This window comes from Megascapheus bottae, chromosome 4 (genome assembly GCF_031878675.1).
Source record: "Megascapheus bottae isolate mThoBot1 chromosome 4, mThoBot2.hap1, whole genome shotgun sequence".
In the NCBI taxonomy this organism is placed as follows: Eukaryota; Metazoa; Chordata; class Mammalia; order Rodentia; family Geomyidae; genus Megascapheus; species Megascapheus bottae.
This window is the reverse complement of record NC_143512.1, coordinates 44,516,725-44,534,172: the sequence shown is the minus strand read 5'-3', so window position 1 is coordinate 44,534,172 and position 17,448 is coordinate 44,516,725. Positions and strand designations below refer to the sequence as shown.

Sequence of the window (17,448 nt, the reverse complement as noted above, 5' to 3'; positions counted from 1 at the left end):
GTGGGTTCAAACCTGCACTAAGCCTGGAGATGTCCTAGGAACTTCGGCTTTCTCTCCCATACATCCACAATCCAGTGCCCCTCCTCTCTGGACAATTATGAATACCCTTCCTTTTCCAACTCCTATATACAAATGTATTTACACATACATATAATCTCATGTACTGCTGGGCACCAGTGGCTCACGCCTGTTATCTTAGCATCTCAGGAGGCTGAGATCCAAGGATCAAGGTTCAAAGCCAGCCCAGGAAAGAAAGGCTCAGACTCTTTATCTTCAATAAACTACCAAAATAAAAAAGCTGGAAATGGACTTGTTGCTCAAGTGGTACAGCAAAGGAAACTCAGGACAGCCCCAAGACCAACACACACACACACACACACACCAGCTTGTGTTACTTCCAAGATTTTACCTGGCACTGTAGAATTAACTGCTTCTGAATCTTGCAGATTGCTTGTCTTTGTGGCTTCCTTTGAATACAATTAGGTTCCTTATTAATTAAAATTTGTATCAGAATGAAATATCATTAAGGACCATACATCTTCTAAACACAGATCACCCCAAAATAGCTTTACCCTTGAGGAATACCTCCAGTTCTGACTTTCTGCTGGTCAAACGAAACTAAGAGTTTCATGGATTTATCTATCTGGGATGGCTTCAAATCACAATCTTTGGGTCTCAGCTTTGACTAATTAGTATCATAAGAATGAGCTATCAGGGCCATGAGTTTGGCCTAATGGTAGAGTGCTTGCCTAGCATGCACGAAGACCCGGGTCCAATTCCTCGGCACCACATACATAGAAAAAGCCGGAAGTGGTGCTGAGGCTCAAGTGGTAGAGCTCTAGCCTTGAGAAAGTCCAAGGACAGTGCTCAGACCCTGAGCTCAAGCCCAGGACTGGCAAAAAAAAAAAAAAAAAAAAAGAATGAGCTATCAGTACCCAGCTTCCATGCATCTCTCTCCTCTCCTCTCTCTCTCTGTCTCCCTCTCTCATTCCTTCCTTTATTTTGTTCACCCAGCTTCCATGCATCTCTCTCTGTCTCTCTCATTCCTTCCCCTCCCCCTGCTTTTTTTTTGATTGCTTCATGGGTTCATGGGGCTTGAACTCTGGGCCTGGGCACTGTCCCTGGGCCCTTCAGCTCAAGGCTAGCACTCTACCACTTGAGCCACAGCGCTGCTTCCAGTTTTCTGGTGGTCAGTTGGAGATAAGAGTCGCCAGACAACCAGAAGTAGCGCTGTGGCAAAAGTCTCCTGGACTTTTGTGTATGAGCTGGCTTTGAACCATGATCCTCATAGCTCCACTTCCAGAGCAGCTGGGATTAGACACAGCCACTGGTGCCTCACATACACATACACTCTCTCTCTCTCTCTCTCTCTCTCTCTCTCTCTCTCTCTCTCTCTCTCTCTCTCTCTCTCTCTCTCTCTTTCCCTCTCTTCTGCCTCTCTTTCCCCTCCCTTTTTTTCTTTATTTTTTGCTTGAATTCCTGACCTGGGTGCTGTCCCTAAGCTCTTTTGTTCTAGGCTAGTGCTTTACAACTATAAGCTGCAGCACTACTTCTTGTTTTCTGGAGATAACCGTCTCATAGACTTTCCTGCCTGGGCGGTCTTTGAATGGTGATCTTTAGATCACTAAAGAATTTGGACTCATATCCAATTAATCACTATTTAAAAAAAAAACTGGAAGTGGGGCTGTGGCTCAGGGGTAGGTTGGTAGCCTTGAGCTGTAGAGCTCAGGGAAAACTCCTCGGTCCAGTGTTCCAAGTTGCATGACTGACCAAAGGGGGAAAAAAAAGAATCACATGGGGGAAGTGGTGTTGTGGCTCAAGTGGTAGAGCGATAGCTGTGAGCTGAAAAGCTCAGGGGCTTAGGGACAACTCCTAGGCCCAGAGTTCAAGCCCCACAAAGCAGAGGGAGGGGAGAAAAATCATATGGAATGTTTTGCCTGAAATGGCTTTGATCCTCAGATCTCAGCCTCCTGAGTAGCTAGGATTACTGGTGTGAGCCCAGGTGCCTGGAAGGCCTGATGCTTGTTGTTGTTGTTAGGGGCTACAGTTACACACATAAAACAGTGAGTACATTTCTTCTTGAACACTGTTCTCCCCTCTCATATTTTTCTCCCACTTTGCCTCCCTGACAACCCCTAAGATCTGATTTTCTTTTTTTCTTTTTGCCAGTCCTGGGGCTTGAACTCAGGGCCTGAGCATTGTCCTTAGACTTTCTCAAGGCTAGAGCTCTACCATTTGAGCCATAACACCACTTGCAGCTTTTTCTATGTATATGGTACTAAGGAATCAAACCTGGGTCTTTGTTCATGCTAGGCAAGCACTCTATCACTAGGCCAAACTCCTGGCCCAAGACCTAACACTTGTTTGAAAGTTTTCAATCACATGACTATGGAGTGCTAGAACAGAAACAGTGTTTGGGTTCATTACCTCGACTTCAGAATGTTCACAGTGACTCCGAGGGTCTGCCATCTTTTCTGTAGATTTCATATTTTGGAGAAATAGACAACTAGGAATAAAAGTTAAAAGTTATAATAATAGTTATATGCAGTATTGCATGCAATGAAGCATTTGTGCTAGGTTTTACAAAACACAGTTTCAGTGACATGATTAATTATAAAATAAACACTTTTGGTCAGAATCAATGTCATTTGCCACAAAGGATTCTCAACCATTGACATGTGCATGGTTTGAAAAGTGATGACATTCAGGGAATTGGATGGGACAACTGTATGTTTAACTCATGTAGATGAAAACCAACTGAAATTAATGTAAAAGGATTAAAAGTAAGCCAAGGGTCTGAGAATGTGGCTTAGTGGTAGAATGCTTGCCTAGCATACACAAAAACCTGGGTTCCATTCCTCAGTACCACATAAACAGAAAAAGCCTGAAGTTGTGCTGTGGCTCAAGTGGTAGAATGCTAGCATTGAGCAAAAAACTGCTCAGGAATAGCACCCAGACCCAGGACTGGCCAAAAAAAAACCCCAAAAAACAAAGTCAGGTGCTAGTGGGAAGAATAATAGGAGAATCACAGCCTAGACTAGGCTAGGCATATACACAGGACTCTTATCTAAAAAAAAAAAAAAACCCTTTAAAAAAGGCTAGAGCCATAGCTTAAGTGGTAGAGCACCTGCCTGGCAACTACATGGCCCTGAGTTCAAACCCCAGCACTGAAAAAAAATTAAAGCAAATTTTCATTACAAAATTGAAAAAAAGCTGGGTGGTAGCTCACACCTGTAATCCTAGCTATTCAGGAGGCTGAGATCTGAGATCAAGAATCAAAGCCAGCTCTGGCACAAAAGGACCTGAGACTCTTATTTCCAATTTACCCCAAGAAAATGGGAAGTGGGGTTTAGCTCAAGGGTAGGGTGGTAGCCTTCAGCTGAAGAGCACGGGGACAATGCCCAGCCCAGGGATAGGATAGTAGCCTTCAGCTGAGGAGCTCAGGGACAGCACCCAGGCCCCATGACCCACAAAAAAAAAAAAAAAAAAAAAAAAAAAAAAAGGGCTGGGAGTTTGGCCTCATGGTAAGAGTGCTCACCTAGCATGCATGAAGACCCAGGTTCAATTCCTCAGCTAGAAGTGGTGCTGTAGTTAAAGCTCTAGCCTTGAGCAAAATATGGCCAACGACAGTGCCCAGGCCCTGAGTTCAAGCACCAGGACTGGCAAAAAAAAAAAAAAAAAAAAAAAAAAACATTTAAAAAAATCAGCTATGTACCAGTGGCTCAAAGAGGCTGAGATCTGAAGACCACAGTTCAAAGCCAGATGGGCAGGAGTCTGTGACACTCTTATCTCCAATAAACCACCAAAAAAGCTAAAAGTACAGCTGTGCTTCAAGTGGTAAGAGTGTTAGTCTTCAGTAAATCAAGTTCAGAGACAGTGCCTAATACATGATCTAACCATATGATACTATTATTCCTCCTTCAGTCATTTAGGATACCATTGTAAACTGTATAACTTCAGAATTCCCAAATTCTGATAAAGTACTTCCTTAACTAGCCAAAATGTATCATCAGATTCCCACTGAACCAAAGCTGTTATAGATCTTCAAATAAACTATTTTAAGGTGCTTAATATAAATAAAACTGTACATATATACGCATTAACTATTCATTACCCAAGACATTGTTACAAGTCTTGTTTAGGACAGGTCCTGGTAGCTCATGCCTATAATCCTAATTACTCAGGAGGCTGAAATATAAGGATCATGGTTAGAAGCCAGTCTGGGCAGGAAAGTCTGTGAGACTCGTATCTCCAATTAACTAGCAGAAAAGCAGAAATGGAGCTGTGGATCAATGTGATAGAGTGCTAGCCTTGAGCAAATGAGCTCAGGGACAGAAAATGAAAATGATGGAATAGGGGTTGGGAGTTTGGCCTCGTAGTAAAGTGCTTACCTGAAGAACTGGGTTTGAGTCCTTGGTACCACATAGGGAAAAAAAAAAAAAAGCCAGAAATGGTGCTGTGGCTCAAGTGGCAGAGCTCTAGCGTTAAGAAAGCCTAAGGACAGTGCAGGTAAGGTGGCTCACACCTGTAATCCTAGCTACTCAGGAGGCTGAGATCTAAAGATTGTGATTCAAAGCCAGTCTGGGCACTAGTCCTTGAGACTCTTATCTCCAATTAACTACCAGAAAACTAGAAATGGCGTAATGGCTCAAGTGGTAGGGCAGTAGTCTTGAGCTGAAGAGCTCAGGGCCAATGCCCAGGACCAGAGGTAGGGCAGTAGCCTTGAGCTGAAGAGCTCAGGGACAGTACCCAGGTCCAGAGTTCAAGTCTCATGACAGAAAAAAAAGTTTATGAGTGTATTTCACATAACCAAAAACACATAAATATACATACAGATAACTTTATACAATCTGAATCAAAGGAGGTAAAGATGTCTTCCACAAAATGGGTAAGTCATTGACGTGCATTCAGTCATAAGACTCTAGCCCTTCATTCTATTCACCTGGGAGAATATCTGATGTGATCTTTCATTGGGTCATCATCTTCTTTCCATTCCTTCATACACAATCCACAGGAAAAACAATGCACAATGTCCTTAATTTCTAGAAGAAAGCAAATTTTATTTGTGCCCATGACACATGCATTCATCACTTCACAAGCAGATGATAATCCTTATTACATCTTCAGTAGCATTTTGTTTCAAAATGTAAGCTGACTGGTCACTCAGGAGGCCCACAAGATAGTTTAGTCATGGACTAAGTCCAGTGAAAGGTGAATGGGATTGGAGTCACTGGATATTCTTCCTCCTGCACTGAATAGCGTTCTTAAGAGGACTTTCTTGAGCCTGGGCATTGTCCCTGAGCTTTTTGTTGTTGGTGTTGCTATGGATCATGGGGTTTGAACTGGGCCTGGGCCCTGTCTCTGAGCTCTTCAGCTCAAGGCTACCACCCTACCCTCCAGCCAAACCCCACTTTCCATTTTCTAGAGGTTAATTGGAGATAAAGAGTCTCAGGGTCTTTTGTGCCCAGGCTGGCTTTGAACCTTGATCTTCAGATCTTAGCCTCCTGAGTAGCTAGGATTACAGGCATGAGCCACCATGCCTGCCTTTTTTTTTTTTTTTTTTAAATTAAAGAATTGCAGTCCAGGGCTGGGAGTTTGGCCTAGTGGGAGAGTGCTTGCCTTGCATGCATGAAGAGCCCGTTCCATTTCTCGGTACCACATACGTAGAAAATCCAGAAGTAGTGCTGTGGCTCAAGTGGTAGAGCTCTAGCCTTTGACAGTGCTTAAGCCCTGTGTTTAAGCCCCAGGACGGGCAAAATAAATAGATAGATAGATAGATAGATAGATAGATAGATAGATAGATAGATAGATCGATAGACAGACAGACAGATAGAATTGCAGTCTATCCCTTGATCCACAGCTCTGCTTCTGGCTTTTTGGTGGCTAACTGGAGATAAAGAGTATCTTGGACTTTCCTCCCTGATCTGACCTTGAATTGCGATCTTAGGATCTCAGCCTCCTGAGTTGCTGGGATTATAGGTATGCACCATCAGCACTGGGTGAGACTGGTTTTTTTTGTCAGTCATGGGACTTGAACTCTGGGCTTGGGCATTGTCTCTGAGTTCTTCAGCTCAAGGCTACCACCCTACCCCTTGAGCCACAGTGCCACTTGGAATTTTCTGGTGATTAATTAGAGATAAGAGTCTCAGGGTCTTTAGTGCCCAGACTGGCTTTGAACTGTGATCCTCAAATCTCAGCCTCCTAAGTAGCTAGAATTACAGGTGTGAGCCACAGTGCCTAGCTTTTTGGGAGCTTTCCTCAAGGCTCTACCACTTGAGCCACAGCACCACTTCCAGCTTTTGTATGTGTGTGGTACCAAGTAATTATGCATGTTAGGCAAGCACTCTACCACTAGGCCAAACTCCCGGCCCTGACACTCTTTTTTTTTTTTTGTCAGTCATGGGGCTTAAACTCTGGGCCTCGACACTGTCTTTGAGCTCTTCAGCTCAAGGATAGTGCTCTGCTACTATAAGCCAGAGCACCACTGCCTAGACTGTATTTCTTTAGAAAGAAATGAGTATGGAAATAATAGGCCCATCATTTTCCTTGCTCTCTTAGACATGGCTGAACTGGGGCAGAGGAAAGGAACCTTCACACTGGGCCAAACATTTCACTTCCAGAGCTTGCAGGATGAGTAGGCTCTCGAGGAGAGATGGAGTAGGTAAGCACTTTGGAGAGAAGCCTCGGGGAAGGCTGGCAAGAAAACACAATAACGAGTTGGGAGAAAGAAAAGAACACTCTTTTCTCAAATGTTTGTTGTGTTAATGGCCTATATCTTTTCTTTTTTTTTTTTTTTTTTTTTTTTGCCAGTCCTGGGCTTGGGCTCAGGGCCTGAGCACTGTCCTTGGACTTTCTCAAGGCTAGAGCTCTACCACTTGAGCCTCAGCACCACTTCCGGCTTTTTTTTTTTTCTATAAATGTGGTACCAAGGAATTGAACCCAGGTCCTCATGCATGCTAGGCAAGCACTTTAACCACTAGGCCAAACTCCCGGCCCCTGGACTATATCTTTTTAGGCAGGTTAATAAAGTTCATCCCTTATCTTGAATTGCTTTGACGTATTTGTGAGACCTACAAAATTACTCAGTTAAAAAGCTAGATGCGGGGCCAGGAGTGTGCATAAAGCCCTGGGTTCAATTTCTTGCTAACACATACACAGAAAAAGCTGGAAGTGCTGTGGCTCAGGTGGTAGAGTGCTAGTTTTGAGCAAAAAAAAAAAAAAAAACAGGACAGTGCCCAGTGTCCAGGTGCTGAGTTCAAGTCCCAGGATTACAATGTTGCGTTTCTCAGCTCCTATATAAACAGTTGTGGCCATCTCACTAGGACCTAGTTAAGATATATGATCAAGGAAAAAGAAGGAAAGGAGGGACGATACATAAGCATCCTGAGTTTCCAAGAATATTGTCTTGGCGTGTAGGAACAAGGGAAAGAAATGCGAATCATTCCAAACCCATTACTTGTAGTCACTGTTGGTCTGGGTCTCAAGACTTCAAGTTCAAAGACTGACAACTAAGGAAAGAATGAAAACCTAGGAGGTGATTTATTTTATTGCCAGTCCTGGCCTTGAACTCAGAGCATGGACACCACCCTTGGGTTTCTCACAGCTAGAGCCACAGCACCACTTCTGGCTTTTTTCTATGTATGTGGTACCAAGGAATCGAACCCGGGTCTTTGTGCATGGTAGGCAAGCACTCTACAACTCCCAGCCCCCTAATAATTTTTTTTAAAGCCCAGTGAAGGAATGTTAAACAAAGCAGACTCTTGTGTGCAGACTTATGTAAGCTCAAGATCATACCATCACATGAGGTTTAGCTGGTGACACATGGGAGGAAGTACTGCCTGTTGACTCACCTGTAAAGATGAGGCCTGCCTTGGCCAGAAGAGGAACTCCCCCAGGGTACTTGTGGGGCCAGTTCTTAAAAGTGTCTATGCGTAGTTCTTCATTAGCGAAGACACTGTCATTATCGTAAGCTTGAATAAAAAGTGTAGAGTGAGATCAGCAGACTTTGATATTGCCCAGTTCAAGCTATCTCTCCCTATTTACAAATGGAATATAAGGTATGGACTTGGTGTCAAAAAATATTGGAGTGGTTAGAAAACAAGCAGGAATTTAGATAAAATAAGACTGATCATGAGTTGCTGGAAGAGTGACTGCAAAACACCATGTCTTGTCATGCACTGATAGACATGTCCACCATGTCAATGAATTCTCATAAACTCTATGCCCAGGATAATCTTAACTACAATCCCCGAATTTCTACCTTCCAGGGAGATTACAGATTGAGCCAATATATTTGGCATCTTTTGGTCTTTGTCAGTCATGGAGCTTAAACTCTGGGCCTGGGTGTTGTCCCTGAGCTCTTCAGCTCAAGGCAACTGTCCTACCCCTTGAGCCAAAGCCCTACTTTCCATTTTCTAGTGGTTGTGTTGAAAGTTTCTAGGTCTTTAGTGCCCTGACTGTCTTTGAACCTCGATCCTCAGATCTCAGCCTCCTTGAATACTAAGGATTACAGACGTGAGCCATCATATCAGACTTCATATTTTATTTTTGAGACAGTAATGGTTTTGACCATAATGGTTTTGAACTCTCAATTCTTTTGCCTATACTTCCCAAGTAGCTGAGATTACAGAGATGTACAACTACACCTTTTGGGGGCCGAGTAATTCCATTCTAATAACTTTCTGCTGAGACCTGCAGTAGGGGTAAACAAGTGGGCCTCTTTATCCTGCCCACCTGTTGTGCTGATAGGCTCCCGCACCCAATATAAGGAGGGGAGTTTTAGAGAGAGAGAGAGATTCCTGCCTTGAGGAAGCTGCGTGGCGTCTCTGTTCCTGCTCCAGAGAAGCAAGGCTGAGTGCGGGAGGACAGTGGGCCCTCTCCTCTCGCGGCTTGGACTGGTTGGGGTGTGTTTTTCCCATCCCTCCTCAAGAGGGACTGGGGATGAAGGACCCCGACATACACCCATCCAGTATTTTGTATGTCTAGGTCAAGCAAGTGTGAAGTCCAAATCCTGACACCAGCAAAAACAAAACCTACAGAGTTCAGACTGACCCTGAAGTGCTAGTGTTACCAGTGTATGCTACTATACTTGGAACTAATACTAGGTTTCTTGTTATTAATTAATTTATTTATTTTTACCAGTCATGGGCTTGAGCTCAGGGCCTGAGCACTGTCCTTGGATTTTCTCAAGGTTAGAGCTCTACCATTTGAGCCTCAGCACCATTTCTGGCTTTTTTCTATGTATGTGGTACCAAGGAATCGAACCCGGGTCTTCGTGCATGCTAGGCAAGCACTCTACCACTAGGCCAAACTCCTGGCCCTACTTTATTTTTAGGTTTGTGCTAGTACTGAGGCTTAAACTCAAGGCCTACGTGCTCTTAGCTTTTTTTTTTTTGCCAGCTGGGGCTTGGACTCAGGGCCTGAGCACTGTCCTTGGGCTTTCTCAAGGCTAGAGCTCTACCACTTGAGCCTCAGCACTACTTACGGCTTTTTTTTTCTATGTATGTGGTACCAAGAATTGAACCTGGGTCTTCGTGCATGCGAGGCAAGCACTTTAACCACTAGGCCAAATTCCTGGCCCAGCTTTTTTTTTTTTTTTTTTTAATGCTGGTGCTCTACCACTTCAGCTTTTTGGTGGCTAATTGGAGATAACAGTATCTCAGATATGAGCCAGTCGAGGTGGGTCATGTATGTAATCCTAGCTACTTAGGAGGCTGAGATCTGAGGATCGAGATTCAAAACCAGCCAGGCTACTACAAAGCCCGGTGCCCATGAGACTCTTATCTCCAATTAATCACCAGAAAACTGGAAGTGGCGCTATGGCTCAAGGGGTAAGATGGTAGCCTTGAGCTGAAGAGCCTAGAGACAGTGCCCAGGTCCAGAGTTTAAGTTCCAAGACTGATCTTAAGGAAAAAAAAAAAAGCATCTCATATCATCTACACAGCTGGGTTTCAAATTGAGATTCTCAGATCCCAAGACTGGCTAGGATTAGAAGTATAAGTAACTAGTACCAGGCTATTACTTCTATTTTTAAGTCTGTATTATTTAATTCCTTAATTGAGTCATTTAAAAACAATTTCAAGCTGGCATGGAACCTCTCACCTGTAACCCCAGCTAATCACGAAGTAGAGTTCCGGAAGACCTCCGATTCAAGGCCAGCTTGGGCAAAAGGTAAGTGACTCCATTTCAACAAATTAATTTGGCTTTACAGTGATTACAAGTACATATTCCATCACACAAATGTCTGAGAGCTTAGATCTCCAATTAACTAGAAAAATACTGAACTGGCTATACAGCTAGGCTGAGTTCAAGACAAGGGCCTGGAATAAGAAACAATCTCTGAGCTTCTCGCATCTTGGCATGAAGGCTACTGTGGTTTGTTGTAATTCTCAGAGCACAGTTGATCATGTTTTGAAATACAAAATCTAATTACTATTGAGCACAATGGAAAAACGGGGAATATCTTTTAAAAGTGAAACACTTTTTATATGAATGGCTAATCTAGACACATTCTTTCTATTCCCACAAAAGAATAAAATCTTCAGTGTTTAAAGGGACAAAAAGCATAAGAACAACTAAACACAGCAAAACCATTGGGATATGTCTGAGTTTTCACCTGATGCCATAGGTAATTCTCTCTGGATCCAGGAATTCACAAAATGATCTCCCTGAGGAAAATAAAATACATGTTATAGATGGTTTGATGTATAACATGGATATCTGGAGAAAGAATTTCTCCCAAAAGGGAGGAGCCTTATTAGACAGTAGCAGAGCTGCCATAGAAACATTTTTTTTTTTTTTTGGCCAGTCTTGGGTTGAACTTGGCCTGAGCACAGTTCTTGAGCTTTCTTTTTTCTTTTTCTTTTTTTTTTGCCAGTCCTGGGCTTGAGTTTAGGGCCTGAGCACTGTCCTTAGACTTTCTCAAGGCTAGAGCTCAACCATTTGAGCCTCAGCACCACTTCTGGCTTTTTTCTATGTATGTGGTACCGAGGAATCGAACCCAGGTCTTTGTGCATGCTAGGCAAGCACTCTACCACTGTACCATTCTCCTGGCTCATCATTTGAATTTTGAATCCTAGTGTTGGAAAGGTTTTCTCGTGTGTATATGTGTGCTAGTACTGGGACTCAAAATCAGGACTTCATGCTCTAGCTTTGTTTTTTTAACTCAAGGCTCATGCTCTAGCACTTGAGCCATATCTCCATTTCTGGCATTTTGCTTGCTCTTTGGAGATAAGTATCTCTCAGATTTGCCAAGCATGGTGGCTCACACCTGTAATCCTAGCTACTCAGGAAGATGAGCTCTGAGGATCAAGGTTCAAAGCCAGCCCAGGTGCAAGAAGACCTGAGAGTCTTACCTAGTTAATATTTAGAAAACAGGAAGTGAGTCTTGGCTCAAGGGTACAGCGGCAGTCTTGAGCTGAAGAGCTCAGGGACAGCAGCCAGGCTGAGTTCAAGCCCCAGGACCCACAAAAAAAATAGTCTCAGTCTGGTTTCCAACTTAAATTCTCACATATTTCAGCCACCCAAGTAACTTGAATAACTGGTGTTAGTGAGTCACCAGTACCTGGCTCTGGAAAGGTTTTTGGAACAGAGTAAAGAATAAAGGGTGACATTATCCCCAAAGAAATGTACTCTCAGGCTGGGAGTGTGGCCTAGTGGAGAGTGCTTGCCTAGCATAATGAAGCCCTGGGTTCGATTCCTTGAACTGGATTAAAAAAAAACCAGAAACAAAAAAAAGAAAAGAAAAAAGAAATGTACTCTCAGCGTGACACTGGTGGCATAAGACTGTACTCCTAGTTATTCATGAGGCTAAGATTTGAGGATTGTGGTTACAAGCTAGCCTAGATAAGAAAGTCTGTGAGACTCTTATTTTTAATTAACTACCAGAAAACTGGAAATGTAGCTGCAGCTGTATATGGTAGAACACTAGCCTTGAGGAGAAAAGCTTAAGGACAGCCCAATAGGAGACCTAGGCCCCCCCCCTTTTTGCCAGTCCTGGGGCATGGGCTTGGGTATGGGCACTGTTCTTGAGCATTCTCAAAGCTAGAGCTCTACCACTTGATCCACAGCTCCATTTTTGGTTTCCTGTCAGGAACAGGTAAACCTTCAGTACAATTTTGCTCTGCTTGTTTTTTTTCCCCTATTTTTAAAAATTATTATAAATGTAATATATAGGGGGTTGGGTTACAGATACATAAGTCAGGTAAAGAGTGCATTATTATACAGGAAAAAGAGGTGCTAGGGGGCCAGGAGTGTGGCCTAGTAGTAGAGTTCTTGCCTAACATGCACTAAGCCCTTCTGTGTATATGGTACTGAGGAACTGAACTCAGGGCTTAGTGCATGTTAGGCAAATATTCTACCACTAGGCCACATTCCTGGTTTCCCTAGCACCTCTTTTTCACACTGAGTGTAAAAAATTTGTATCTGATCCCACAGATGTAGTTTAATAAGGACTTAAGAAACATAAAAAGTAACTATATTTAGGATACAAAAAATGTGGTACAATGGAATTCTACACAGTCTACAGACAAGATAAAATAGTGGCATTCACTGGGAAGTGGATGAAATTAGAGCAAACCATGTTGAGTGAGATAAGTCGGTATCAAAAGAACAAAAGACACATGGTCTCCTTGATATGTGGATATTAGATCCAAGCAGTACAAAAGCAATGACTCGGGTACTCAAGGTTATTGACACAGTCTGGGAGATATAACTGCATAGACATAAAAATCTGTGATGGGGGGTGGGGTGGGGGGAGGGTAATGGGTACCAAGACATATGAAAGGGTAGCAATGTATGTGAATTAATGCACCTGCTATCTGGCAAATATCATGTAACCCTTTTATTAATTACAATAAAAATATATTAAAAAAATCTGTGACGGGATATATACTCTATAGACATAGTTATATAGAAAGAAAAAAAAGAAGGGCTGGGAGTTTGGTCTACTGGTAGAGTGCTTGCCTAGCATGCATGAAAATCCAGGTTTGATTCCTAGGTACCACACACACAGAAATAGCTGGAAATGGTGCCATGGCTCAAGTGGTAGAGCTCTAGCCTTGAAAAAGCCCAAGGGCATTGCTCAGGCCCTGAATTCAAACCCAAGGATTGGAAAAAAATGAAAATTAAAAAGTACATTCAGACTGCACATAATCTTGAGTAAGTCATCCACCTGGGGTGACTGCACTCAGATTTTTCCTGAGAAAACCCCCCTCCTCTCTAGTCCACGCTTCTACATGGTCTGATCTGAAGGGTCATGACCAATCCATTCTTTCTCTTTGCTCCCCTCTCCCTCTCTCTCTCCCCCACCTCCCTCTCTCTCTTTGTCTGGGACTCAAACTGGCTATCTGGTGCTTTTGGCTAAGTGGCAGCCACCCTACCACTTGAGCCACGCCTCCAACCACTCCATTGTCTTCTTTGCTTAAGCCTATTTTGGGTTACATTTCCTGTTACTTTCACTAGGAAGTCCTTACTGGTGCAGTCTCATAACTAGTGGAGAGGAGCCATATGGGGAAGAGCCAGGTGAGAAGACTTAGGCAGGCCTTCAGAAGGGGACATGCATTTTTATTATTTAGTTATTTAGTTGGTTGTGGGCCCTGAACTTGGCCGGGGCGCTGTCCCTGAGCTCTTCAGCTCAAGACTATCATCCTACCCCTTAAGCCACAGTACCACTTCTGGTTTTCTGGTGGTTAAATGGAGATGAGTCTCACAGACTAGTACTTGGACTGGCTTCAAACTGTGATCCTCTGATCTCAGCCTCCTAAGTAGCTAGGATTATAGGCGTGAGCCACTGTACCTAGCTTGCTTTTTTATTTTTGAGAGGCAGAGTAATAAAAGGAGAAAGGAAAAAATAGAATCTATGACAGAAAAAGTGTTGATCTGACATGTCATTAAAAATCAAGTGGAGAAAAAAGTTTGCTGTTTATTAATTACCGTTATGTCAATAAATCCCTTGTAGCTTTGAATATACTGGGCAATTTCCTCGGAGGATTTCTTACTTCGAAGAAATTCACATCTACAATGAAAAATATATTTTATATTTACTCCACTATTGTAATAGAGATGTCCTATCTCACAATAAATATTTGTCAAAAATGTATTAATTTTTGTTGCTGTTATTGACCATGGGCTTTAACTCTGGGTCTAGGTTCTGGCCCTAAGCTCTTCAGCTCAAGGCTAATGCTCCACCACCTTGAGCCACAGAATCATTTTCAAACAATGTATTAACTTTTATACTTCAATAAAACTGCCCAGACTGGGTGCCAGTGGCTTACGCCTGTAACCCTAGCTACTCAAAAGGCTAAGATGGGAGGACTATGGTTCAAGCCAGTCTGGACAGGAAAGTCTGTGAGGATCTTATCACCTATAAAGTATTTGGAAAAAGCTGGAAATGGGGCTGTGGCTCAAGTGGCAGAGTGCTGGCCTTCAGTAAAAGAAGCTCAGGGACAGTGCCCAGCCCTCCAGTTCATGCCTCAGGACTGGCCACACACACACACACACACACACACTAAATCCACTTACTTGGGAAACCACTTGGCATGCTCCTTCCAAGGGTCATCTCCTGCCTCCCAATTTCCTAAGCATCCACCACAGGAGACACACTGCACAGTGTCCCTTTTACCTACAAAGGGAGGAAAACATTGTGTGTGATTATTTTGTGGATGACCAACACACGTTCTCTTGCAACCATTAGACTGAGTCTTTATCCACAGGCTGCTTCCCCTAATGGTTACTTTCTGAGCATGGACCCCCATCCCTCATCCATGGACCAGTGTCACTTCCAGATCTCTAAACTTCTGCAGTCAGTATGTGTGCTCTAGGGACTTCCCAGAGCTCACATGATGTTCTCTGAGCTTTCAGGACAACAGTAATGACAGCTGACACACGCTATGACTGCCTATAGTGAGTCAGTTAGGAGACCCCCATACTTGTTTAAAGTGATAGCAGACCACTTCATACTTGCCAATCACATCTGCCAAGCAGGCACTCTACCATTTGAATCATGCTCCCATTCCTCGTTTCCTTTCACTATTTTTTTTTCCAGGTAGGATCTTTTATGTTTGCCCAGGATTGGCCTTGCATCTGTCCTCCTACCTTTGCCTCCCGCATTGCCAGAATTATAGACATGTACCACATACCTGGCTAGCTATAGATAGTATTTTCTTTCTTTTTTCTTTTTTTTTTTTGTCGGTCATGGGGCTTGAACTTTGGGCCTGGGCACTGTCCCTGAGCTCTTCAGCTCAAGGCTATTGCCCTATGCCTTGAGCAACAGTGCCACTTCCAGTTTTCTAGTAGTTAATTGGAGATGAGTCTCACAGTCTTTAGTGCCCGACCTGGCTTTGAACCATGATCCTCAGAGCTCAGCCTCCTGACTAGCTAGGATTATAGGTGTGAGCCACCATGCCTGGCTTACACAGTATTTTCTAAGATTTAAATTTAAGGACAAATAACCTTAATCTCTACATAGTTGGAGTTATACATGCTACTCCTAAAATAAATTAAAATCTGGTGCCAGTTGTTACATCCTAACTATTCAAGAAGCTGAGATCTGAAGATCACTTTTCTGCCAACCTGGGCAGAAAAGTCTGTGAGACTGTTATTTCCAATTAACCACAAAAAGATTAAGTAAAGCTGTGGTTCAATTGCTATAGCACTAAGCCTTGAGTGAAAATCCTTGGAGATGGTGCCCTAGTACTGGTATATTCAACACACACACACATACACACACTGAAAACCAAAGTAAAATCAATGAATTTGAATTTTCATTTCTTTATTTTTGCCAGTCCTGGGGCTTGAACTTAGGACCTGGTTACTATCCTTGGACTTTCTCAAGGGTAGAGCTCTACTATTTGAGCCACAGCACCACTTCCAGCTTTTTCTATGTATGTGGTACCAAGGAATGGAATCTGGGTCTTCATGCATGCTAGGCACGCTAATCTCCCGGCCTCTGAAGTTGAATTTTTTTTTTTTTTTTGGCGGGTCATGGGGCTTGAACTCTGGGCCTAGGTGCTGTCCCTGAGCTCTTCAGCTCAACACTACGACCCTAATCCTTGAGCCATAGCCCCACTTCCCATGAAGTTGAATTTTAATAAGGTAAACAGAACACAATGAACAAATGAGAGACAAATCACAAAATATTATAAAAAGCAACCAAACTATGCTATCTAAAAGATAGCACAGAAATCATTCAGAAAAGGGTTTCAAGATACCTGTGAAGGCGAAGCCAGCTGCAGAGAGTCCCTGAGGGGATATTCCCTGGACGTAAAATGGCCAGTTCTGGAAGGATTCCAGTCTGGCCTCCTCTTCTTGATACTTGGCTTTGTCCCCTCTCAGCCCACAGGCTGAGCTCTTCACTCTTATGTCATACTTGGAAACGTTGCCAACGTCTTTGCCCAAAAGGAAGTCACAATCTGGTTGAAATTTCTTGTGTTCTCCTAGGGGAAGTTTTCTGAGGGAGGTGCCAAAGAGGATTAAACTACAACAGAAGCATCGGATCTCAGATTTTATGCCAGTGAAGTAAAAGCCAGCAGCTGCCATCTCCTGGGGTGTCCAGCAACTGTCCAAGTTATAAGTCATAAAAGTCTTCAACCGCTTTTCTTCACTACGCATGTGCGCGTTAAAATCTTTCTGAACCTCTCTGTGGGCTCTGTACCGCTCTTCTTTTGCTTTCTTTGCAAGTTGAACTAGATCTGTGCCCAGAAAGCCAGAAAAGGCTGAGAGCAAGTCATAATCATAGTGGGAAGTCATCTCCTCAGGGGCCTTCTCCTCACTAGCCATCTTGTAAAAAAGTAGGGAAAGGGAAGGTTACTGGGGATATTAACATTTTTATTATAAAGAACATGTTTTGACTGTTCATGATGAAGGTAGAAGGAGAAGGAAGACCCAAATTTTCTCATTTACCTGATGAAAACAGAGGTAGAAGACTTGGATTCTTCTTTCTTTCATTTTTGTCTCTCTCTCTTTTTTTTGCCAGTACTGGGGACTGAACTGAGGGCCTGAGCACTGTCCTTGGGCTTTCTCAAACCTAGAGCACTACCACTTGAGCCACAGCACCCCTCCTGGCTTTTTGTGGATGTGGTACTGAGGAATAGGACCCGGCTCTTCATGCATGCTAGGCAAGCACTCCACCACCAGGCCAAACTCCTGGTCCCTCTTTTTACTTTCTTTCCTTCCCTCTATCTCTTTCTTTTGTTCCTGTGCCAGTCCTAGGGCTTGAATTCAGAGCCTGGGGCTTGAACTCAGGGTCTGAACACTATCCTTGGGCTTTCCTCTACCACCTGAGCCACAGCACCACTTCTGGCTTTTTTTTATGTATGTGGTACTGAGGAATTGAACCTGGGTCTTCGTACATCTAGGCAATCACTCTACCACTAGGCCAAATTCCCAGCCTTGAACTTTTTTTTGCTCAAGGCTTGCACTACACCACTTGAGCCACACGAGTGGCTAATT

The 17,448-nt window shown here is 43.3% G+C and overlaps 1 protein-coding gene across 1 annotated transcript in view; it reads right to left on the bottom strand.

Moving 5' to 3' along the window:
- Naip (NLR family apoptosis inhibitory protein) overlaps positions 1-16,973 on the bottom strand; it is a 29,636-nt gene extending 12,663 nt beyond the window's left edge. The window contains exons 1-9 of the mRNA XM_090331817.1: positions 16,900-16,973; positions 16,209-16,776; positions 14,521-14,620; positions 13,933-14,014; positions 10,616-10,667; positions 7,851-7,970; positions 4,943-5,042; positions 2,428-2,506; positions 410-467 (exon numbers count right to left, since the gene is read on the bottom strand). Of these exons, the coding sequence (XP_090187943.1) occupies positions 410-467; positions 2,428-2,506; positions 4,943-5,042; positions 7,851-7,970; positions 10,616-10,667; positions 13,933-14,014; positions 14,521-14,620; positions 16,209-16,776; positions 16,900-16,944 (1,204 nt within the window). The 5' untranslated portion in view covers positions 16,945-16,973. The remainder of the gene's footprint in view (positions 1-409; positions 468-2,427; positions 2,507-4,942; positions 5,043-7,850; positions 7,971-10,615; positions 10,668-13,932; positions 14,015-14,520; positions 14,621-16,208; positions 16,777-16,899) is intronic.
- Positions 16,974-17,448: the final 475 nt, after the last annotated feature.